Below are 25,934 nucleotides of genomic sequence, written 5' to 3'. Positions count from 1 at the left end.
CATCAGGAGTTAGAGAAGGATTGGAGATAATTCTAAGGAGAAAAAAAAGTCTTGCAAGCCTTGTGTTGTATTCTCAGGATGGTCTGGAACTATGGAATAAGAGAAGGTTGCTGCTTACTGGTTTTCTTCTCCTCTTTTGTTCTTCTTCCTTTTCCTCCACACCCCCATTGTTTTTCTATTTGAAAAATTAAAATCCAATCTCGATTCATGGTCCTAAGCAACTTTCTCATTATCCCTCAAATAATTTATAAGAAAAAACTTCTCTAGTATTTCATTTAAGGTTTAGAAATCAGAAAATCATTTAAAAAACAAAACTGGTCAGTGAATACAAGTTTTGGTTTTTTTTTTAATTTAAGAAAGACAAAAACTTTCTTGAGTTTTAGAAATCCAACTGACAGCTTCGTAGCCTCAATTATTTGTGTCTTGAAATCCATGCTGATATGTAGCTGGACCATCCTGATGGCTTTTATGCCCATCAGCACCCTCCAAATTAAAACCATTCTCCAAAATCTCCTTCCCTCTTTTCCTCCCCTGCCCAAGCTCACCTACCCTTATAACCCTGATGTCCCCTCACTGTCAACAATGGTCTGGTAGTCATTACTTTCTTCCTTATGTCAATCCTCTCAGAAATATGGATTGTGCTAATCTCAGCCTCGTTTTCTTCCTAGATTGAGTCTCTCTGGGATTCTGGTAACACTCTTTACTCCATTAAGCATTGCTATTATTTAAATCTTTGTGGCTCTTCATAAAGAGTAGCGTGATATCTATTTTTGCAACTCAAAGGCTCTTTTGCTCACAGCGCATCAGATTCCTGTGGGGCACCTGGAAAAGTGCTTTTGAGGCTTAGTCTAGCAAAGTCAGGGCGTAGATTCAGACCCCTCTTTTACCCAAGTTCAATACCTCCAGCAGTATTTGAAAGAATATGCTGCCCTTGTGTGTTGAAAGGACATCATCCATTAACAGCATGCCTATTGATTCTCACTGAATCAAGATACACATAGATGAAGCACATGCAGGACTTTCTCCAGCACAGATGATTTCTGCAAAAATTTAAAAAGATGTACATGATGCCTGGATGGTCATGGTGAAACCCTTAGGCACTAGCCGTAGGAAATCAGTGGGCAGACCCTCAGACATGACCAGAGGTGAGTAGTGAGGTAGATCCTGACCATTATTGTATATTATCATATCATATAAAAATCGATTAGCACACATATTGGGACCCTACTTGATTCATTTTATTTCAAGAAACAAAGACAATTTCAGGTGCTCTAATTGCTGTCTGAAGTCTTGAGTGTGAGTCTACCATTTGGTCATCTTGAGGGGTGGGTAACAGCTTTATTGTGATACATACCACATAATCCACCCATTTTAACTATGCTCATCAGTGTTTTATTGGTATACTCAAATGGTTATGTAATCATCAGCACAATCTAATTTTAGCTTATTTTTGTCTTCCCTAGAAGAAATCCAGACCCATTAGCAATCATTCCTCACCCTCCACCCCAACCACCAGACTTCGGCAACCACTAGTCTACCCACGTCTTTACGTATTTCCCTAGTCTGGACATTTCATATAAGTGAAATCTGTACAATACATGGTCTTCTATGGCTAGCTTCTTTCTTTAAGCACGCTGTTTTCAATGTTCATCCATGTTGTAGCATGTATGAACACTTTATTCCTTTTCAGTCCAAATAGCATTCCGTGGTTGTTGTACAAAATAGCCAAAGATGGATCCTGTAAATTGGGTTCGAGGTCATGTCATTGCAGTCTGAGACCTGTTAGCTCAGGAGCCCATGTTTATAATAGCTGCTTTGAAGCCTTTGTCTTCTAAATCCACCATCTAGGCCCCTTCAAAGGCTAATTTCTCTGATTGCTTTTTTCTCAGCATATGGGCCTACTTTCCTGTTTCTCTGCATGTCTTGTAACTGTTGAAAACTGGGCTTTATAAATGAGATGTTGTAACAGAAGTGGTTATTGACCCTTCAGTCCCCTCCCGGGAGGTTGTTCCTGCTGTTGTTTGCTCTGTCGTTTATTTGTTTGGTGAATTGGGTGAACTTATTTGGAAATGGGAATTACTGCCACAATGTGCGGCCCCTGATGGCCCTGTTCATGTTTGTTTTCTCTTGTGGATCTTTTAACCCGTCTGCGTACGGCATTGGTCGTGCACTGGTGAGTGGCTGTGCTTCTTCCCCTTAGCTGGCCGGATTTTTACCCTCTGCCATTGGGTACCTGTGTGATGTGACTTGTAGGCTGAGATTACTGAGTAGGGAATTTGCATTTTTTTGGCTCCATGTTTAGTCGGGAACTGGTACCTGAAAGGTTCCATCTCTAATTACCTCTGAGAAGGCACAGAACTGGGGATACACACATTCTCCAAGACTGCAAGGCATGAGTATAATGTTTAAGCCTGGCTTCCTAGGAGTTGTTCCTGGGTCAGAGTAGCTTATGGCTCAGTGGTGTTTGGCATGAAGCTGTGCTCAGGCTCCTGTGTCAGTGGAGCCCCGCCCTCCCCCGCCCGTGTTGATGGGTCTGGGTGCAGCCTGGGGAGGACTTTCACACCTGCTTCGTCATCTGCAGTCATCGCTAGTGAGTGAGTAGAGCTTAGCGTACGTGCACAATCCCCGGAGCTGGCTGATTCCAAAGGGTTCTTCTTGGTCGTCCTCTTCCTGGCCGCCCTACCATTTTGCTTGTACCATAGATTTACCAAATTCCTTAATGCTCTCCACCAAGATCGCCATTATTTTCAACAGCATTCTTGGACAAAGAGTTCATGTTCTATTTGAAATAAAGTACGTCCTCTCAGACAAAGCCGAGGAGCTCTTTGTCCTTTCGGCCTTCCTTTCCCCCTGGGAAGAACACGTGCTGCACTGCAACAGAGCCACGAGCTGGGACCCTCTTCTCCTGCAGCGCCTTCCTCGCGCTGTGAGCAGCCACCGGTGGCGGCGGTGTTGGTGGGAGGTAGCCGCCCCTGGTCTTCTCAGTTTGCCCCTACGAATGTGGAAACTTTGCCTTACAAGTGAGCTAGGGTGGGATAATTGGGCCCCCGTATTCTCAACCTGGTGTGTCTGGAGTAGAGCTTTCACTCTGTGAGAGGAAGCTGGTGAGAAAGGAAGTCTCATCCTCTCTGCCACACCTGCCAGAAATAACGTTTCTGAATCACAGGACTCGGTAGGAGGGATGTGAAACACCGCAGCTGACCTTTTCCTCCCAGGGTAAAACCCAAGCTTGAGACTAGGAGCTGGGTGAAGTGGGAGCCTCAACTTCCCGGCTGTGCCTGCCCAAAGCAGAGGGCATCGGTGACACAGAGCTGGGACACATGCATTTAAAAGCCCGTCGTGGCTCAGTGTCACCAACTCTTTCTGTTCTTACGAAGATTTAGTAGACTTCCTCGAAAGACTGTTTCTCCATTCGCCGTATATGTTTAAGACAACTTCCAGTAACTTCAAATGATTGCTTTTAAATAATTTTCTCACTAAAATGGCTATTTTGCTATGAAGAGTATATACTGAACTCCTCACTGTGTTATTCCAGAAGTATCACACCCTACTATTTAGTTTTGCTCTCAGAATGTACCCATTATAATTTATTTTTTCCCTTCAGTACTGATTAGCTTCATAAGATTGAGAGTTCAGGAAGACTACTCAGGGGTGTGATGAAGTTAAACATCATTCAGACAATCTTGGCGGTTTTGCTAGAACTGGGGTTTAATCCAGTCTTACTCTAAGCTGATTTTCTAAGCAGCTCTCCATCAGTACCTAGTGGCTGTCTTCCTGTAAGTTTTTTCAACCTATCACAGCTAGACCATTTTCTCTTTTTTTGTTGACACAGAATTTGAATGCAATATAAAAATCCAAACTATTTTCCAGCATAAGATATCCTTCTTCCAGGAATTGTGAAAGTGGTAATCAAAATGGAGATTCTTTGATTTTCAGCCTTTGAATTATTCCTAATACTGAAGATTTCCGTCATTTACAAAGCAGTCTCTGAATAGAACTCTAAATAAGTAATTTTTCTCTCCATCTTGTCCCATCACTTCATGTAAATTTCTCCTGTGTCTGATAGGAAGTAGGTTGTACCATTTTTTAGCCATTAGCCAAGACTCTAGATAATGAGATCTCAGCCATGTTTATTAGAAAATATTTTTAAAAATCTCACTTATTTTAATTGTAATTTCTTTTATTAAATTTTTTATTGAAATGTAGTTAATTTACAATGTTAGTTTCAGGTACACAGCACATTGATTCAGTTATACATATACATGCATCTGTATGTTTTCTTTTCAGATTCTTTTCCATTGTTTGTTATTACAAGAAATTGAATATAGTTCCCTGTGATCACAATTTCTTAATTTATAAAATGGTTTCAGTATCTTAAAAATTGGTTTTCCACTCAAGCTTGTTAAACAAAAATTTCTAAGTAAATATTTGCGTCCAGGTGTTGTTTTATGTTGTAAATAGGTAAACTCATAATACCTCAAAAATTGTAGTCTTATCCTTGAATAGAATCATGTAATGATATGATTCAGTTTCATTTCTGGCTGGTAATTTTTGTGTTTGTTTTCAATGAATGAATAATTGCCTCTTTTTCTTATGTAATAATCATTATTTTATCAACACACTTTCCAGTGAAGTGTGAATTTCTTCTCTGTCATTTAAAAACATCATGTAATTCATTGGTTTTAATCCATAAATTTCTCCTCCTTGGTGTTACACCTCTTGGAATTCTTTCTGCTCCCCAATCTGGATGGTGCTCCCTGAACCTATATAGAGTTCTCGTCCTAAAATTCTTCTCTGCTATTTTGCTGGAAATTTCCTTTGCCTTTCTTCCTGTTAAATATCCTCATTACTGAATCCCATGCTGTCCTCTTCTTTTTTAAAAATAAACTTAATTGTTTGAACACATTTAAATTTACAGAAAAATTGAAACAACAGGGCAGAGAATTCAGACATATCCAATACCCACTTACCTCTAAGATTAGATCTTCATTACCATGATACATTTTTTTACAGTTAAATAATCAATATTGATACATTATTATTAATGGAAGTCCATACTTTGTTCAGATTTCCTTAGCTCTTACCTAAGTCCTTTTTCTTGGTCCAGAACCCCATCTATTACATTTAGCTGTCATGTTTCCTTAGGCATCTCTTGGCTATAACAACTTTTCAGATTTTGTCTTGTTTTTGATGACATTCGAAGTTTTGAGGAGTCCTAGTTAGGCATTTTATTGTATATCACTCAACTGGGATTTGTCTAACACTTTTCTCTTGATTAGGCTGTTATTACGGATTTTTCAGAGGAAGACCAAAGAGTTCTTCCTTTTTCAGAATGTCACATCAAGGGTGTTCAAACAATGATGTAGTTAAAATCACACCATTAAAGTAAATGTGTACTCAAATCTCTCTTATAGAGAGACAGAGATTGTGTCCCTTGTCATCCATACTGGAAAGATAAACCAAGTTGAGTTTTTTTTCCCGACAATACTTATTCTTAGCTTTTTGGAGATACCAGTATTATCTTATATAGAGAGTATATATACGTGTATGTATATATATATATATATATATATATATATATATATAGACACCCACACATGTACATATACAGTAAAGAGTAAAGGGTCTGGATAAGTCAGAGAGCAAGGATCAATGAACTCCATAAATCAAGATCATAGAAGAGTAAATATCACCTTCAGTCTTGTTTGTTTCACTCCTAAGAAACAACAGATTTGACTTACCATCTCTACATCTCTCCTTCTCAGTGTCAAGTTTGTAAAAGAGAAGAGTTGGGGTTAAGGTTTCCCTGTACCAGAGAGAGAGAATAAAATTTCTTTCGAGCGTGGGCTTACTGGGACCAAGAGACATGTGGTAAGGCTGTCTGTTCATCCCCAAGGCATTCCAAAAACTACTAGTATATATAAGCTATATAAGAAGTACCCTCGAAAAATTACTTCAGAGGCCACAGGCATAGTCACTATTAAAGAGTTACCTAATATAAAGGTAGCCTTAGAATGTTACCCATAATAGAGAACTATTTTTAATTAACGTATCTGTCAACCTAATAAGAACTCTTCTAACAAGGACAGCCCCTTTCAGTGTAATTTATATGAAGCAGACGCCTATTAGGGACTATTCTTAAAAGCAAACACACCCAAAATTAAATAAAGGTAACTACAGAAACAACAGCCTTTGGGTGTCTCTCACCATTGAAGACACGCTTAACGGAAAAGCCGTCAGTGGGTATCTCACCTCTAAGTAACCCCTGCTTTGATATATGACCATTTTTAAAAATCTCCCTTCTGCTAAAAGCAACGTTTGGCTCCAGAGACTCATCATCACGTTTGGACAGCCTTTGGAGAGCCGCTTTGGCTCTACAGAAGTTTAGGAATAATAGACAAATATAAAATTTTAAACACTATGCCCAAACTCCAGTATATGGAAGAAAACAGGTCTCCAGTGATACCCTTTCTAACAAATACGTCTTCTTTAGAGCTCACGTGTTTCCATAGGGCGCTGACACCTCAGAGCAAGCCTGCTGTTCTCACCCTTATAACAGCACCATCGACGCTGGGGCAATGGTACCCAGGTTGATGGCTCTGCATAGTTTTTCCTTGTCATTTCAACTGTATTTCCTGCCTGGGGGAGTTGTTTCTCTTTCACTTAAGAACCAGAGTCCTTCAATCTCCTTGCATTTCTTCTGTTGTGATATAGCACTTTAAAAGCTCCCCGGCTGACAACTGTGGCCGGAGGCTGGGATCTGCTGGGAGTGGCATCCTGCACTGAAAGTAGTATCTGTTCCTCTGTTCCCTGAAGGACTGCAGTGTTACAGAGTTTGGGGATGGATTGTAGGATCTTAGAATAATAAAAGGGGTCAGAAATGCATGTGTACACATGTTCTAATTGAGTGATGAGATTAAAGTATATTTTATTTCATCATGTACATAGCTCCACTGACACTATATACATAAGAACACTGTTGAGTGTGTCCCCACAATTCTGGTGCTACTCAATGGATAGATACTAGCACAAAGCCCTGCTAGGACCTCATTAGAAATTATTCCTCAGACCTGTTTTGTTCCAAAGCCTACCTTTTCATTTTTTTTAATTTATTATGACTTTTTAAAAAAAATTTATTGAAGTGTAGATGATTTATGATGTTAGCTTTAGGTGTACAGCAAAGCGATTCAGTTATCCATATGCATACATATATACATTTTTTCCTTTTCAGATTCATTCCCATTGTATGTTATTATAAGAAGTTGAATATAGTTCCCTGTGCTATAGAGCAGGTCCTTGTTGTTTATCTATTTTAGTTAATCCCCAACTCCTAATTTATCCCTCTCCTCCCTTTTCCCTTTTGTAACTGTAATTTGTTTTCTATGTGCTTGAGTCTGTTTTGGGTTTGTAAGTAGAATTTGAATCTTTTTTTTTTAATTCCACATATAAGTGTTATCATATGATATTTGTCTTTTACTTCACTTAATATGACAATCTATAAGTCCATCCATGTTGCTGCAAATGGCATTTCATTCTTTTTTATGGCTGATAATATTCCATTGTGTATATATATATACACACACACCACATCTTCTTTATCTAGTCATCTGTTGATGGACATTTAGGTTGTGTCCATGTCCTGGCTATTGTGAATAGTGCTTCTATGAACACTGGAAGATGAAATTAAAATACATTTATTTCATCATGTCTGTAGCTCCACTGACAAAAGAGTCCACAATTCCAGTGCTACTCAATAGACAGATACTTAGCAGAAAACTCTGCTAGAACTTCATTAGAAATTATTCCTCAAATCTGTCTTGTTCCAAAGCCTATCTTTTCATTTCTTTATTTTATTATGATTTTTTTAAACTGTACCAAGGCTGGAAGCAACTCCCAAATTCAGAGTCATCCCTTCAGTCCTGCAGGCTGTCCTCTCATCTGACTGACTGCAGCACGGCACCCCCGGTTCAGTCTAACTGGGAAGAGACTGCATGGCTGGAAGGCACCTGACCTTCCCTCTGCACCTGGGGTCACCTGGCCTGCCTAGCGCCTCGCTGGGTGGATCAGCAGGGCTGCTGTGCATGTGTGTGAGTTTCAGCCCCTGTCCAATTCTGTTAACACACTGTCATGTCGATTATAACTTTCTTTCTTTTTCCTTTTTTTTTTTTTCTGTCTCTGCCTAGAATTGTATGTTTCTTTTTGCATCCTGGTGGGCCAGGGCTCGGATTCCTAAACCTCCTGATTTCAAAGGAACTATTAGCCTGAGAGCTTCAAATCACCTAATTTTACAGAAGATATAAATGAGTCCAAGAAACTTTAAGCTGCCCTATATTGAAATACCTACCTCTCTTTGGGAAAAGAATTTGGAATTCAGATCTTTAAGCTCATATTCTTGGTCTTGCTGGGATTTGAGACCCTCAATGTTCTCAACTCTTTTTGCATTCATTCAGACAGGGACGACGTAGAACAGACTCCAAGGGGATGGGCTCCTGCATCAGACTGCCTCGGTTCAAACCTGCGTGCTAGGTACTCCTCTGTGGACCATGTTCAAGTCATTTAGCTTCTCTGTTCCTCCCTTTCATCTGTCAAATGGGTATAATTATAGCACCTCCTTCACAGAGCAGTCATCCAGGTACAGAACATACTACACTATGCGGAACATAGCATGTTTCAGTAAAAGTTAGCTACTATGATTCAGTGACAGAGTCATCCAAATCTGATAAATAGGCTTTTGGTACCTCCCTAATGCTATTGTAGATGCCAGGAAGAGAAGAGCGAATGAAGAGGCATCACTGCTACTCTCAGAGCTCCTCCTCACTGGGCTTAGAAAACAGGAACAAATAATTATACAAATCCATCTATAACTTATTACTATTCATTATTATATTTTTCAGTAAAGGGCTTGAAATCGAGAGAAGGGGAGAGTGGCAAGGATCTAGCGTGGTGCAGAGGTGGATCGTGGGACAACGTTCATAAATGTCATAGTAACAATCTTGGATTTTAAGGTCTCTTTTCACAACTTCCAAATATGCAATACAGCGTTGTTAACTGTCATCATCGTGCTGTACGTCACATCCCCAGGTGCAGCGGAAGGCTTTACATTTTCAATTGCAGATGTTTCTGCTGCAGTGTGGCATGTGAGTTCTTGAAAAGCTTTACCTTCTGCAGAATTCCTATGAAAACAGCAGCATTCACGGCAAAGAATGAGACTATGAGCATATCCCCCAAACCTGCGCAGTCACCCCGAGCAATCACTCCTATCTTAAAGAAAACATCAGCAAAAATGAACGACTGAGAAATATATATTCCTGTAAATAAAAAAAAGGCATTTTAGGAAAAAAGGAGAAAGGAATGTGATGGCAGGGATGTATGTCAGGATCCGGCGACTTAGAGAAAGAGGGAAATGTGGAGGCAGCAGCCTGAGTAGAACGTGTGTCCAGAGAGACAGAGAAAGGAAAGAACAAGAGGCGGGCACGAGGCGAGGGAAACCGGGCGCGGGTGCCACGCTGTACTCCTCTGTGGCTCCGCTTCACTTCAGCCTCCTCACAATATTTTGCATTTAGGGGCGTTTTGGGGCGATGTGAATCTTTATCGTGCTGGGGAATTAGCTTATAGAACAACATACTTTCTACGTTACATTCACATTCTTCTGCACTTAATCATTTATGGGCTAATCTCCTCACATAACAAACACACACTCTAGGGTGACAAAAGGGGATGGCACGGACCAATTCGAATTTCTGAAAGACTCTTCTAACAGGGGATCAAAACTCAGATATTAGAGAACCTCAACTTCAAAGGGGAAAGGGTAGCTGAACTTGTACTGATGATGGTGGTGATGATGGATAAGGCCAGCTGTCAAAAATCTCTAATAGATTTTTTAATCTCTAAAAAAGATGTTCATTTAAAGAAATAACTTTAGGTGTCAATGTGCCCTAAAATCTGAATGTTTATACTTCATAACCCCCCAAAAAGGAGAGGAGAAAAAAAATTTGTGAAATGGAAAGGCAAAAATACAACCTAATTATACATAATAGACCAGGTCTGGGAAGCCAGACTTCCTGCCGCCATCGTTTCTACTCATGTTTCTCTCCCCATCTATTCTGAGTATGCCTGGGGTGGGATTGACATGAGCAGGGGAAGAAGCATGGACAAAGGGGAAAGTTCAAAAAATCAAAACACTTCAGTGGTTGATGTTAGTAATTTATAAAGTTGAAAACAGATGAGGAAAATAAATGCATTATGCTTACACAGGCTTATTGAATATAGTTGCAAATATCCTCTGACATCCTAAATATATTGTCACGTCAACATGATACAGTTCGTGCTAGGTATTTGATTTTGAATGTTAAGAATGCATTACTTAAGTGGCAATCACAGTTGTGATGTAAGCTCTATTGTTTAAACCAGTGCTGTTCAGTAGGAAACAATGCAAGCCACAGACGCAAGCTGCATCTATAATTTTAATTTTCTGGTAAACACATTTAAAAAGAAATAGGTGAAGTTAATTTAATATTTTATATTTATTTAACCTAATGTATCCAAAATATTATCATGTCTCCAAGTAATAAATATAGAAATTAATGAGATATTTTATTCTTACTTTTGTACCAATTTTTTTAAATGTTGTATGTAATTGACAAGTAGAGCACCTCTCAAACTCAAATTGTCAGATTTCCACTAAATAACCACATATGGCTAGGGATTACCGTATTGGACAATACAGGTCTAAGTTAGCTTTTATGAACATTATTTTGCCAGAATGAAAAGATGCAATAAAATATATACTGCTTATGTTTTTGTCAGTAGCTAACAGGTGCATCCCTTCAGGCAGGAAGAAAAAATATATATATCCTGTTTTATTTCTGTTTTTCGGAGTGTCCTTGTAGAATGCTCTTAGAGTGAAAGTTTTAGACCCTCCCCATCTCACGTGTTGTCTCAAGCATGGTGAATTGCTCCCACATTGAATGTTTAAATTTGAATATTTGTGAAGAATGCATTATACCTTTTATTATATCGTATCTAACTGAGTAATCATTAAACTGAATTGCAACTGACAGGTTTGACCAAATGTCCTGTTTTATAAATGCATGTTTAATGCATGCGATTAAGCATGTAGTCATTTTGATTTTAGTTCTCTTGTTTTGGAAGCATCATATATAATTTCTGGTCTCTGACATTTGAGGCCTTTGGAAACCTCATAGGCTGTGGGCAGTGGGCCCCTGGGGGCAAATGCACACAACTCTCCAGGCTGGGGCACTTCTGCTCAGGCTGCTTACACAGCGTAGAGATGCCCTTCCTTTTCTAGTTCTCACAACAGTCATCACTTGTGACAGGCTTTCTGCTAACTGAAGTTTTTGAAACAGGTTTTGCCACTAGGATATTCTCTTTGCATTTTGTTTTGTTTTGTTTTGTTTTTCTTAACATTGGGCAATTTACCCTCATTCATTTATTTGACTATTTGTATATTTATTTTCTGTTTCTGATGTAAGAGAGGCAAAGATCATGTCTGTTTTCATATCTACTATATAACAGGACCTAGTACGTCACAGACATCCAACCTTAGATAAATGAATGAAAATGAGTGTTTGTTGTGAGGGGATGTTCAAAGTTTATTTTTTCTAAACGCAGAATAGAGGTGGGTCCCCCTGACAGATATCCAAGATTGCCTTGAGCTGCACCTTCAAAATAATCCCCATGTATGCACAGTTTCTGGTATACCAAGGCTAGAGAAGCTTTTTTTTTTTTCCTTAACTTAAAACTTATAAAGCCTTATAAAACCAGCTGACATTTTCTCAATAACTTAAGGTTTTAGTAAGATCTTTTATGCCGAGTAATTTATGTTATTCTTTCTTACGTGGACTTGTTTTTCCAGTTCTGCAACTTCAGAGAATTTTTTTGCTTTTTAAAAACTGCTTTCTTTTTTCCTTATTCTCTAACTCTGTGGTTCTCAACATTGGTCTATTTTGGTGCTCCCAGGGGATATTTGGCAATGTCTGGAGACATTTTTGGTTGTCACAGCCGGCTGTGGGGGAGGATGTGTTCTCATCTATTGAGCAAAGGAAAGGGGGTTCTGCTGAAAAATCACAAAATGAGCCAGGGCAGCTCCCCAGCCACAAAGAATTATCCATCCCAAGGTGTCAGTCGTGCCAGGGTCGTGAAATCCTCCTCCTAGTTCACTTTAAAATAGAGCTGTTTTATTCTTAAAATGGTTATTATGATTTTAAAAAATTATTGCTTCTGTTTTTGACATACCTTTCACTTCATTGGAACTAATACTTTTTCAAGTCTGTAAAAAAAAACTCTTAGATATTTTATCCAAGTTAACAGGTGAAATAACAGTGACCATTTACCAATGTAATTCTTTTAAAGACTTTCCTCTCTGTTTCTTTAAATGTTGGCAGATATAACGAGAGTTTAGTTGACCATCATCAAGTAATTCTGACAATTTAATGTATCTTTGTTAATCTGTTTTATAGGTCCCTTTAGATGGAATATAATATAGCAGAAGGCTTTTCATCAAAAGGATTAATGCCTGCATTATCATTTCTGCAATAAAACAGAAAGCTAAGTGGTAGAGGCCACAGACACCTCAAACCTGGATTCCACAATTCTACTTTAAGTGCTGGAGTCTGCATTACTCTGCTGTAGGAAAGGCTTTGCCAATGCTTACAAGGAACTGTTTATCCCTGCTTCTCTGGGTCCTGTTTGATGGAGGTCTCCTAACACCACTTCAGCCACAGCCACAACAGACTTTAGCCACAGAACCGAGAGAAAATGTTATCCACCTGCCAGGGCAGCGATCACATTTGCAACGAGTTAAACGTGGCTGGGTATGGAATCAATTTTTTGTGCTGGAGGAATACATGGGCTCCGAGCCTCAGTATGTGGGCAAGGTAATGGCGTGTTTCTTTTGACCACAACTTGATAGCAAGGGGGCTTATGCATTGTGTTTTGTGTGTGGATATTTTGCACAGGAGTTGAACAAACCAGTGAGTAGAACACTGGAATTGAAATCCAAGAGACCTGGTTTCTCTTCCTGACTCAATGGCCCGGGTAAGCTTTGGAATATCATTTAATCCCTCTTTCCTTCAATCTCTCTGGTTATCCAGTTATTTTAATGAAGTTACTATGTATTATGTTCCTATTTTTGACATTATTTGCTCAAGACGTGAAATTAAAAGGTGTTACTATAAAATTAAGTAAAATTGTGTAGAATTGTGTAATATTAAAGGCGTTACTATAGCACATTACTGATCATAGCCGTTCTGGAATTGTTTACCAATGAGAGACATCGGAAAACATCACTGAGTATAAATTTTCTAAATTGTTGTTGGTATCCCTGAATTACCAGGATGCCTCCCTTTCCCACCCCCTTAAAAATAAACATACTGTCTAGATTGTGGTCCTGGAGTACAGATGGTCCCCGACTTACAATGGTTTGACTTACGATTTTTCAGTTTTACAATGTTGGGAAAGCAGTATGCATTCTGTACCCACACAATCATTCTGTTTTTCACTTTTAGTACAGTAGCCAATATACTACATGAGAAAGTCAACACATTTTCATAAAACAGACTTTGTGCTAGATGATTTTTCCCAACTGTAGGCTAATGGCAGCACTCTGAGCATGTTTAAGTCTGTCTAGGCTAAAACTACGATGCTCAGTAAGGTAGGTATATTAAGTACATTTCTGACTTACAGTATTTTCAGTTTACATTGGATTTATCAGAATGTAATCCCATTGAATGTCGAGGAAGATCTATAGTTGATTTAGCTTGCTTATGCTTTATAAATAGTTTCTTTATTACAGGTTTTACAAGCTATTGATGAAGCTCTTTATGGCCAAAGTAATAAATGTTGGAATCCAAATATGTACATGCCAATCTCAACACAATACAGAATATTTTAATCTTATTGTCATTTTAAAGAACTTTAATTTTTTTCACAAAATACTTGATGGCATTTGTGTTTGGCACAAACGTGCTTCAGAACATTTATACTTTACTGCTGTTTTTCTTACATAAAATTTTTGACTCATGTCTAGACTAGATTGGCATCAATGCCACCAGAGTTTTTTCCCAGAAAAATGAATGTTTAATTTTATTTTAATTTTGTTAATTTCATTTTTCAAATTTTCTAAAAGATTTTGCCATGGATTTCATTAATAATACATATATTATTTATTAAACTATAATAAATTATATAAATTAATATAATGTATATAATTAAAACAATATAAATTAATAATATATATAATTAATTATTATTATATATAAAATATATATATATTTGAAGAGAGTTTAAAATAAATCCAAAGACAAATAGAAAATCATAGTAGAAGGAATGTTAGGAAGCTGATCTGGAAGTTTATGTCTCTGGAATTTTAAAGTCCCAGTGGTTTCTGAAAACTGAAACTAATGAGAAACATGATGAATCTTATGATTTCAGCACTGGCTCAAAGGAAGCGAATCTATTCAAGATCTAAATTCTTTGCACTATATTTTTAGAATTTACCTTTTGGAAATTTGTTTAAAGAATATTGAATAATACAGTGGAGAAGGTCTTCAAATAGAATCTTTGTTGAGAATGATCACATAGCCAGGGTTGCCCGAGGATGTATAGGGCCCTGAGCAAATAGTTTCTGTGGGCTACCTAACTGTAGCTAAAATTTGAGTGAAACCGAGTCAGTCTTTGAGTATCATTCTAGCAGTCTAATTTCCAGTGATCTTGCAAAGAATATTCAGGGGCCGTTAAGCAGGATGAATCTCCTTGACAGGCTGTCTACTAGGAATCGGAGCCTGGTCTTGTGGCCCTGGGACAACTCCTTAGGTGCCAGCCCTGGAACTCCAGGGGGTACTTGGTGAGCCCTCAAACTGAGTGGAAAGTCAGAGAGAGCCTTAAAGAGGAGAAGTGTACACCGAGACCCAAGCAATTCCAGTCCAGCCCAGGGCACCCCACCCAGGTGGCGTTGCTGCCCACAAATAGCCCTGGGCACAAAAAGCGTTTTAGAAACATTTGAGGAAAGCACTTCAGAGCTTGGATGTCCCCTGTTGTTACTGTACATTTTTTTCTGCTTCTGTGATTTCTCTACGTGATCATGGAATATAAAAGTCACTAACACTTTTCTGTGGTGAGATAATTTCATGTTGTTCTGGTGCACTCGTTTCTTGTGAGTTAATTTAATATGAGGATGGAGCTTTGAAATTGAAGACAAATGGAGAGGTAGCATAGCTCTAAAACTCTGCCTCACGGGTGTCAGTTATCTTAACTCTGCTTGTGATGGAAGCTAGACATCACATCGAGGTCCCTGGCAAATGTCTGTTGAGAAGGCATTCTCTGGTTTTGATTAAAGCAGATCCATAGCCTTTAGTGTGGAGTTTGAGGTAAGAAAGTTGATATTTTGTTGAAAATTTAATGGAACTGATTTTTGGTGTGTCCTAGATAGAACAGAATTTCACCTCCCGATGGACATAAGTAAAAAGGATCTAGGAGCACTTTATGCAAGTTTTGTTTGATACTCTTGAACTCTATTTTTATAATTGCCACGATTGTATGGAGTTCAAATCATTTAAGAAGTGAATTAGTATTTATAGATAGATTAAAAAGGAGTAGGTCTAAGATCTAGCCTATTATGAAATTAAAACATTATTTTCATAGACATATGGCTCCCTGTTTATAAAGTGTAATGAAAACCCATGGTTCTCAGGCAGTGTGTGTTTCTAATGCAAATGAAACAACAGTTGCCAAGATTTCCTTTCCACATGGAAACTAATTAAAGTTTAATTAACTCTGTCTTAATGATTCTAGATGTGGGAATAGTAATATGATAACATTGGGACCAATTCAAGCCATTATATGTATGTGTGTAAACATATATAAATATATTTGTGCTCCTACTCTTTCTAGAAAGGCTTTGAGACAGTTTATAGTAAAGCAAAGCATTATAAATAATATAGAACTCGGTTAAGGAAAAAGGCAATTGCAAAATTGCCAAGAACTATTAAAATTGAGCTTCAAATTTAACATGTTTCTTTGCAGAAAGAACATGCATGGAAAACATTAATTTGTGTAGGTATCATTATTAGAAACTTCACTTGTTGAGAGAAAAAAAGTAATTTCCCTATCTTCAAATCTAAAATAATTTATTCTGGTAGAAATTAATGGAGGGTGGGAGAAGCTGAGTGGCTTAACGGATAGTAGCCTCAACAATTGTTGTATTTAATATTTTTAAAAAAGCCAGATGTTATCGCTGACATCATTTCAAGAAATACTAAACTGTGGTATGGCTTATAATAAATATTACTTTATATATAAATAAATCACAAGAGTGTGCAGAGGTAAAACCAATGTTTTTCTGAAATAGACATTTTGGATTTACTAGTACATCTGGATAAGTGTATGGTGCCATATTGCAGAGCGACACATAAATTAATTTGATAAGCAAACATTTTTAGTTCATATATCATCGATTGCTCAAAGTCACTTCACAGAAAGGTATTATCAGTGCATACACACACACACATGCCCAGAAAGTTGGATGCTTATACCAGAGACTATAACTGTGTGCCTTTGTCTGTATCATACTAAGTTATGTCATAGCCTCAAAGCTATATATCAAGAAAATGCTACCCATTTTATCTTCAAAGAATAATTTAGAAAATTGAGTTGTCATTTCAGATAATCTTTGTTAGCAGCAATTCTTAAATTGAAAGTGTTTAAAATGGCAGAAGATTGAAAATTGAAACATGGATAAACCCTAATTTGGGAACCATTTGTTTATGCAACATATTTTTCATTGAGAATGCATTACAATTTCAGAAAGTGTTAAGCCTTGTGGAGAGAAATTGAAGTATGAATGTCTTTAGATTGCAATTATAACAGGTACATTTTATTGAGTGCCTCCTAGGGCGCTGTTTTAATTGCTTAACATACATAAACTAAGTAATCTTCACAGCATCTCTATGAGGAAGATTATTAGTAGCCCCACTTTATGTATAAGAAAACTGAGGTACATAGAAGTTAAGTAACTTCTCGGAGCCCAACACCCAGTGAATCCTGAAACTAGGATTTTAAGCCAGATAGTTTGGCTCTGTTACACCAGAAAATATCACACTTTATCATCTTATATGCATCTTAAGAGCTAACAATAATTTTAACACTCTGTCAAAAGTACTATAACAAAGACCTTATTAAGGATTGTAGGGACAAAGGAAGGTCTGTGACTATGTCTAGAAGTTGGAGGAATTCAAGAAAGGCTTCACAGACGAGGAAGCACCTGAGATGAGTCTTGAAGGATGACTTTTTTTCAGACAAGATAGTCTGAGGGAAAGTTTTCATAAGCACTGAAGCTTGAAAGTTCAAGGTGAGCCTAGATAACCATATTTTAATATAGTCAGAGAATGTGAAACCACCTTTTTAGAGTAGGTAAATCCAGAAAGTGCAGAGGCTCAAGTCTGACACCAAGATCAGAAATACTTGTTATTTACAATTACTCTAAACTGAAGTATAATTGACACAGAATGTCAGTTTTAGGAGTACAACATGATTCAGTATTTGTAAACATTATGACATGATCACCCAAAACGTCATTAATATTTATCACCACATGGAGTTACAAGTTCTTTTTCTCTAGTGATGAGGACTTTTAAGACTCACTCTCTTAGTGACCTTCAGGTATGCCATTATTAACCATAGTCACCATGCTGTATTACAGTACTATTTGCTCTGAAAGGTGTCAGGATCCACAAATTGTCTTAGTTGAGGATTCACATGGACAGAACTACAGTTCTAAGATGGTACCTCAGAGAGCCATCTAAAGGATGGAAACCAGACATGGAGAGAGGGAGAATACATAGGAGAAGCTTACAGTAGGCTTGTCTAGGAAGTAATACAGGAAATGGGATTTTAGGGTTGGACATTTGAAAGGTAGATAGATAATAGAAGATTTCAAGATCCAGTGGTCAAGGGAACATAAAGGATGAAACAAAAATATTAGTGGATCATTCCATGTAAAAAAGGAGAGGGAGAAGGAATGAAAAAGAATGAAGATGTCTGGCTTCTGTTGTACTAGCATCTTGTATAGGTTTGGTTCTAGAGTAAGGGAAAAAAAAAGGATCACTGCTAGACATTATATATATCCAGAGTTGTCTAGAAGTACCCAGGTGAAGTGTCTTCTAGTTATTCAGATACAGTAATCTGGAGTTCACTGAAGAGGCCTTTGGTAAAGATACACACTTAGGACTAATCAGCACACAGATGGTACTCAAAATCACAGAAGTGGGTAACACGCTAGGGAAAAATTCCAAAGATGGTATGAGAACCTTGACTTTCAATTGCAAGGCAGGTGAAGAAAAATTAGACAGATCTAATTAATAAGAGGTAAAAGACAAGCATTAAAGAGCATTACGGAAAATACACTGAAAGAGTGTTTTAAGAATAGAAATGACAAATAATGTCAAACTCTGCAGGTCAGATTAAACCATGACTGTAAATCCTGCACTGATTTTGTCAGTTTGTCAGCCACAGCCAGAGCCATTTAGTCAAAATGGTTTTATTTGTTTTCACTAGAATGTAAAGAAAGGAGAAAGGGATGGTACAGCCAGTAAATGACGTCTCAGAAGTATAGGTGCATATCTGTTAATCCCATACTCCCAATTTTTCCATCCCGCACCCTTTCCTCTTGGATAATCAGAAGTTTGTTTTCTATGAGTCTGTTTCTGTCTTGTTAATAAATTCATTTGTACTATTTTTTAGATTCCACATAAGTGATATCATATAACATTTGTCTTTCTCCGTCTCAGTTACTTCACTTAGCATGAAACAGACTCACAACATAGAAAACAGACTTACGGTTACCTAAGGGGAAATGAGAAGGGGAGGGGTAAATTGGGAGCTTGGGATTAACAGATGCACACTATCGTCTATCAACCTATCAGTCTATTAATCTATCATCTATCTATCCATCTGCTTTGTAAGTCACGTAGCTTTTTCAGAAGTCCATAATGTAGTTCTCATGGTTCAGTTTACTCCTGAAGTGTCAGCTTTCAATATCAGAGAAATTCCTGTTCATTTGAGATTTAAAGTTCATAATACTAGCTCAATCTTCATGCAAAATTTAAAACCTTATACATCCTCTTGACTTCTATCTCACTTACGTATCAGAGAACCTTTGTAGTACATTCTAGTGCCCTAAACAAGGTCTTGTTTCTGATCCATCCTCCTGCCAAATGGACTGACCTTGCTGCTAATCAAAGGCTCTTTAGCTACCTGTTCTTTCTGTAGCAAAGCACCAGGAGGTATCATTAGGTAAGCCTGATATTGTATTGCACCTCTTGGTTCTTAAACATATCCCTGAATTTTATCGTTTCTCTCAGCACGTGAGGCTATCTTTGAAATATTCATTTTGGGGGATGATTAGACAGTAATATGTCTGAAAGGAAAATTTCTACAATGGAATTTGAACAAATAAGTAACACAGTACAGGAAAGTTCTTGTCAAGTGGTCGGTGTCCGTAGCCAGCCAGTTCTTCTCTCTCCTTTACACTCTATTTCTTGCTTCTAGCATGCGGTTGTTTCATAATAACTGTGCCATAAAGGTTTAATGGGTTTATTTGAATTGAATTGGCAGGACCTTGAATGAAATGCAACTATCTTTAAATCAACATATGAATCATTAAAAGAACATTTCAAAACTAACAAAGCATTCGGATTTGAGCACTTTTCAAACATTTCTTTCCTCCTTTTCCTCTCCCCCTCCTCCTAGTGTTTTTCTACCCTACCTCTAATTATCTTTCCATCCATCCTTTTCTTCTAACCATTTCTCTGTATACTTAGGGCTTTGCCTGACTAGTTACTGAAAAGCTAAGAGTTAGAAGGCTTTGTTTCAGTGGAAGGTCTTCTAGTGATTATCCACATGAAAGTGCTTATCACATGTGTGTGAATCCACATGACTAAGAACATAATGGGAAATCGCATACCCAGATTATATTTTTACCAGAAATAACCCAAATGCATTTGTCACAAACTTCACAGTGCAATACACTCTGTGTGTGTGTGTTTGTGTGTGTGTGTGTTTCCAGAATCTCTTCAGTTAAACATCAGTTGGATTATTTGGGAAACAGTGCTCTCTGAGGACTAACACTAATGAACCCCAACCACCCTCTTGCATATTATACCAGGTGATAAGAGATGGGACCCAGTGGGATGCCTAGAGAAGGACCCTGGGAAAGGCTGCCCAGGTTAAAAAGTAACAGAAAAATAGCAAGTACAGAGTTACCTGAATAATCATGATTTCAAATTTAATGTTCTCATGTTCTAACAACATTGTATTTATGAACTATACCACAATATCGCCTCTCAAACCTACTCTTGTAGTAGAGATGGGTTCTTCTGGTATACTTTAAATACAGAACAGTTAAGTGAGAAACATTTCTCTTTCTTGACTCTGAAGACAGTGAAACCCCTGCCATCAGAGGTACTGATTATATGGTTCATTGTTTGTGAGGGAAAAGATAATTTATGAAATTGCTCTTATGAAAGCATGCATTTTCTACTCCCGGAATTTCCTAGAGAGATGGCATAAAGGAGACTTCCTCCTATATAGCATGTATCACTGTAACCACTTTAGATTTTAATGCATACTCATGAAAGAATTACTGTTAAAGAATTACTGTTGGTTTTAGCATTAAAGAATACTGTTGGTTTTATGTTGTTTTATGTCAACGATCAGGAACTGTTAGGCTTCCATAGTTTCGTGAATGTTGGAAGAAAACGTGAGATGCCTGGGTCAGAGTAAAGGGACATTATCGCTCATAGCACAGCAAGCAATGTGAGCATCAGTGTAACTGAGTCAGCTCCCACTGCCTCATGGACCACTAGGGTGAAATGCATAGGCACAGATGGATGCCAGCACATGCAGTGGGTTGCAGTACAGGAGAGGAACCCCGATAATTGCTGTCCTTTGATTGGGAGGGAGACCATATCTTTATCTAACTACATAACAAGCATGCCTTCACTTTGCTTTGGAAGAAGACAGTAGATCTCTACTTTTCAAGGTTGTTTGCTATATAAAATTCTTAGAAGTGTAGTCTTGAGAAAAAGAAAAAACATTTAGTGCTTTCTGGCTAAGACCTGCAGGAACACAAGAGATGATGGAGAATTCTCTCTCAATGTGATGCAGTGTGTTGACTCGCTAAAGCAACACCGCATAATGTAGTGACTCTGTAAAGTTAGAAACAATTTAAATACCTTCTGCTGCCAGCTAACTTAATCACATTGTCAGTAGTCAAATGATAGTTTTCTCTCTCTCTTTTTAAGCAACATTAAAAAAAAAATCATGTTCTCCTCCATTCTGAATTTTGGATTTAGAATTTTAAATATAAAGGAGGAGTGAAATTGAATGTATGAAGAAATGTCCCAAGTTTACTTTTGGCCCTCAGTGAAGTTCGTCTCCACAAATTAGTCATCTTTTCAATATGTATAACCTTTTTAATACACATACTTATTTTTCTTATCTAATGATAGAAAATAACTTATCTTTCAGCCACTGGGTATAAATAAGTTTTTGGAATAGAATCTCCTCATAATTATACTGATAGTCTCACTCCTTGATTAAAATTACTTTTTCTGCCATAAACGATGACTTATTGTAGTAAAGAGTAAAGAGCTTATATAGAATTAGATTTATCTTTATTTTACATAGTATTCAGTGATATTGAATTTTAGAATAACCTGAGATAGTTTGGAAATATTTGTAGGATTTTATGATATTTTCAGGCCATCTATTGTAAAGGATATAAGACTGTAATTCAAAATGTTCTTAAAGTGATGGGCATTGAAGGAGGGCAGTGATATTTTCCCATGATATATAAAAAGCTCTAAATACAATCCTCTGTTAAGCAGACTGATAAACTAAACAATAAATTGGTAGCATTGACAAAAGGGAATCACAGTTGTGTTGGCCACATCAGCTACTGTTGCAAATACGTTTCAAGTAGTAACTTTTGAAGCCATTTGTGAAGAACCAGTGTTGCAGCTTTAAAAAACAAACAAAATAAAACACAAGGAGAAGTATACTTTGAACATAAAGCCAGATAACAAGAAACAGTTGAAAACACAATTTTCCAGTAGTTTTTCACTTCAATGAAAACATTTTAAGCATCAAATAGGTAAATATTTAAATTACTGTTATTATCCACTAAATGATCATGATCAGGAAATGCCTTTAAAATTCTTCCTTTACTTCATACTTGTCTACAAATTAGAAGACTGAATGCTTTCTCAGGCCTACAGTCGCATTCATGTAGTGCCAAAGGAGCACATGGCAACTAGCAATAGTTTAATAATTGTCAAACAATTGAAGATATATTGTTTCATTTAAACAGTCAGAACTTCTTAACCCATTTAAAACCTAGCTTTAAAATTACATTGAAAATAAAACTGAGACCAAAAAACATAAATATAATTACTTCTTTCTTTCTTTTACTTTTTTCCTCCCTCCTTTGCTCCCTCCCTCTCTTCTTTCTTTCTTTCTTTTTCTTTCTTCCTTTCTTTCTCTCTCTCTCTCTCTCTCTTCCTAGATTAGAAAGGTTTTAAGAGAAAAAAATAGAGGAAATTTAGGAGGAAAGTAGAAGCTATTCTAACATAAAAAGCAGTCAATATATGTATAAATATATGAACAAAGGTGGACTAGACTTCCTTTTATATAGTACCATTAAAGACTTCCAAAAATTCATACACATGTTTTCTAATATCAAAGAATTACTTCAAGGGACACACTTTATTGTGAATGTTTGCATATCCCTTGGTTCCCTAGAGGACACAGTGCAGTGACTGATGTATTTGACCTCCTCACTGCCCTTAAACAATTGGACATTCATCATCACTCCATGAAAGCTTGTGCAAACACTTTACATGTTTCCAGTTAAGAGAATGTTTGTAGATATGTGGCTCTTGTGATCAAGAAACAGCAAGTCTCCATCTGCGTGGTTTGGGGTTGGAGTAGTGGAAATGAGGAGAGGATGAAAGACAGTCATTTTACTGTCCAGTTATTCCTGAAGAAATCTGTCCCTAATTCTCAGTGTCTGCACTGACAAGCTCCTCAAAATACACTCCCTTCTTTAATCCCATTGCTTTATGTTTTCCTGGAAGGAAAGAAGAGTTCTGATACTAAACTCTGTTAAAGAATCTTAATCACACATTTTTTTCCCCTAATAGTGACAAGTATCTAAGCACCTTTGAAAGTGATTCTCTGTTTAATGGCTGTCTCTGCTCATGCTGCCCTTTATTTCAAAGTCAAGGAGTTCTAGAGAAATACTTTGTGCAATCAAGTAAAACTTAAACATTAACAAGGACCTTTCAAATATGAGCTTTGATCAAGAATTGGCAAACTATGGCTTTCAGACCAGATCCAGCCTGCTGCCTGATTTTGTAAATAAACTTTTATTGGAACACAGTCATGCTCATTTGTCCACGTATTGTCTATAGCTGCTTTCACACATGATAGCAAGTTTGAGTATTTGGGACAGAAGCCATACAGCTCACAAAACCTTAAAAGAAAAAAAGAAAGGAGGGACTTGGGCTTCACAAAAAATGTCTGGCTTCCTATCTGACTCTTTAAAGAAAAATTACTTAGACAATTACACCTGACACAACAAAAATTTTATACAGACGTACGTCTTTTATGTGGAGACACTCAGAACTGCTCACTCAGTCCTGTTACTGTCCTGAGGATTCAGGGTTCTCATTCACAGGCTGGTTCTCAGAGATGGGTCTCCTGGGAGAGAACCAGCAGGGGGCAGTGAAAGAATCCTGCCCGCTTTTGTGTCTTGAGTAACCTCATCCATAGAGTGGGGATGATAAAGAAAAAAAATAGTAAGGCTGTTGCGTGGATGGCTTAATTTGCACGTGGGGCAGTGTATGCAGGTCCTCAGCCAAGTGTCATCAGTGTTACTGTGCTACCGTCACTCAGCACTGTGTCTTTGCCCACTGTGGAAATCGTAATATTTCTGCATGGAAAGTGGGGACTGGTGCTTGACAGAAAGGTGTCTAGGTTAATCAGAATGCACTTTTCACCTTGGAACCAGAGAAACATATAGGAAGGATCTGTCATATTCTATGGAGTAGGGCATAGACACATTCCTGTTCCCACCATTACCCCTTAGTTCCCCAAGACTCTCCCAGCACCACAAGCCCGCCTGTGTCCCAGGCTCTTGTTCCCTTATCTACGTGTATCCTAATGGCCAGAACAACAGTATGAGATAATCTTGGACACATAGCCACAGTAAGTGGGGAAATTATTACCAGAATTCATTAAGCTTACATTGTTGGGAGTCCGAAGATTCCCATCACAAAGCACAGATGAAACGAGCTTATTCAGAGTTAACAATGTAAGGGGAAAGTCAAGTTAAAACAGAATATATTCATGTGAACAAATAAATAAAATCAAGACCACAGAGATTTGCAGCGCACTAAAGATGATATCAACATTAATATCCATAGTGGAGAAGATAATTTAAAAAGTATTTAACAGGCTCTGTTTTCTCTTCTTTCCTTTTTTTTTTTTTTTGGTTGGTTTAAACATTTCTTTGTTGTGTATAACATCTGCCTCCTTTGAATTAGCTATAGTTGTAGTTTTGAGTTTAGTATAGAATGCCATTGTTTAAATTCAACATTTAAAAGTGTTACTTGTGACATTTATTTTTATCCATATGTGCAAACATGTATCCATTAATTAATTTGCCAAACATATTTCTCATTTTTGCCTCCACTGGTTAGATTGTTCGGCAACATACATTCTTTGATTAAATATAAAACTTCAGTTTGGTGTTTGGTGTATGGAGCATTGAATATATTTAAGAAGCAATTATTTCATTTTTATATTCAGTCAGTTTTGAAGTATAGTCATATATTTCAAAGGTGATACCTTTATTAATACATATAAGTGAATGAATTTTTTTAGATCAAACAATGATCAACATTGGCTATTAAGTTACTAATTAAATAACTAAAAAGGAAATATTCCAGTTCAATTAAGTAAAATAATTACTTACACAGAAATAATTATGCTCTCCATACACTAAGCTTCCTGGGTGAGAGTTCAGAAGAACAAACAAGGTATAGATGAGGATATAAATGTAGGTAAGGACTGTGAGAATTTTAGAATGAGTAAAATGTGAATTTGGATAGAAAGGAAGAGTGAATGTTGGCAGGAATGAAAATATAAGTTTCAATATGCTTCCCTTAAGTTCTAGGCATCAATAACATAGATCTACACCACCAGATTATTCTCACTGTCTATTCTGAGATTATTAAAAACACAAGTGCCCATGTAGCAATTGATGGGGTGTCTAGTTCCATCCCAAGTGGCTTGCACCTGTCATGAATAAAGTTTCCCTTGCAGCTGCTTCTGCAGAGAGTGAGGGACAGACTGAAACAATGTCTTCATTCCAGGTCTACCTGGCCTTGCAGTGCAGGTCTCTGCTGAATTTAAGGCTAGAGTTGCTCTTTGTGGTGCAAAGAAATGAATATTTTCCTCTAAGAATCCAGTTGGGTATAGGGTTACACCTGATGTCAGGGTAAAATTGTTAATAGCACTCATTTTTACTTTCAAAAGTGTTTCTTTTGGATGACAAATTATATGGCTTCCTTGGTGTGTACATGATTTAGAAAGCTGTCTGGGCCTCAGAGGTTATGTCCACATTGTTATGGCTCTACTACATTACACACATGCATGCAGCAACTTTGCCCTGGGCATGCCCTTTGCAGTTGACTGGAAGAGCTTCCAGAATCAGCTGCATTCTAAACCTAAAATAATGCTACTTTCCCCTGGCCTATTCTTGGTTTTGACACAGAATTGTCCTGATCATTATGGTGACTTTTCCCTTGTTATTCTTCTGATCATATGACCCCAAATGGGGACTCTACATACATTGA

General features: G+C 37.5%; 1 protein-coding gene across 1 annotated transcript in view; it reads left to right on the top strand.

Moving 5' to 3' along the window:
• Nucleotides 1-25,934, top strand: part of CDH12 (cadherin 12) — a 342,925-nt gene that overhangs the window by 92,285 nt on the left and 224,706 nt on the right. Inside the window, exon 2 of the mRNA XM_006189587.3 lies at nucleotides 12,480-12,896. Coding sequence (XP_006189649.1) covers nucleotides 12,666-12,896 — 231 coding nt within the window. The 5' untranslated portion in view covers nucleotides 12,480-12,665. The remainder of the gene's footprint in view (nucleotides 1-12,479; nucleotides 12,897-25,934) is intronic.

Source organism: Camelus ferus, chromosome 3 (genome assembly GCF_009834535.1).
Source record: "Camelus ferus isolate YT-003-E chromosome 3, BCGSAC_Cfer_1.0, whole genome shotgun sequence".
Taxonomy (NCBI): Eukaryota; Metazoa; Chordata; class Mammalia; order Artiodactyla; family Camelidae; genus Camelus; species Camelus ferus.
Note: the sequence above shows the minus strand (reverse complement) of the source record. Positions and strands in the feature narration are given on the sequence as shown.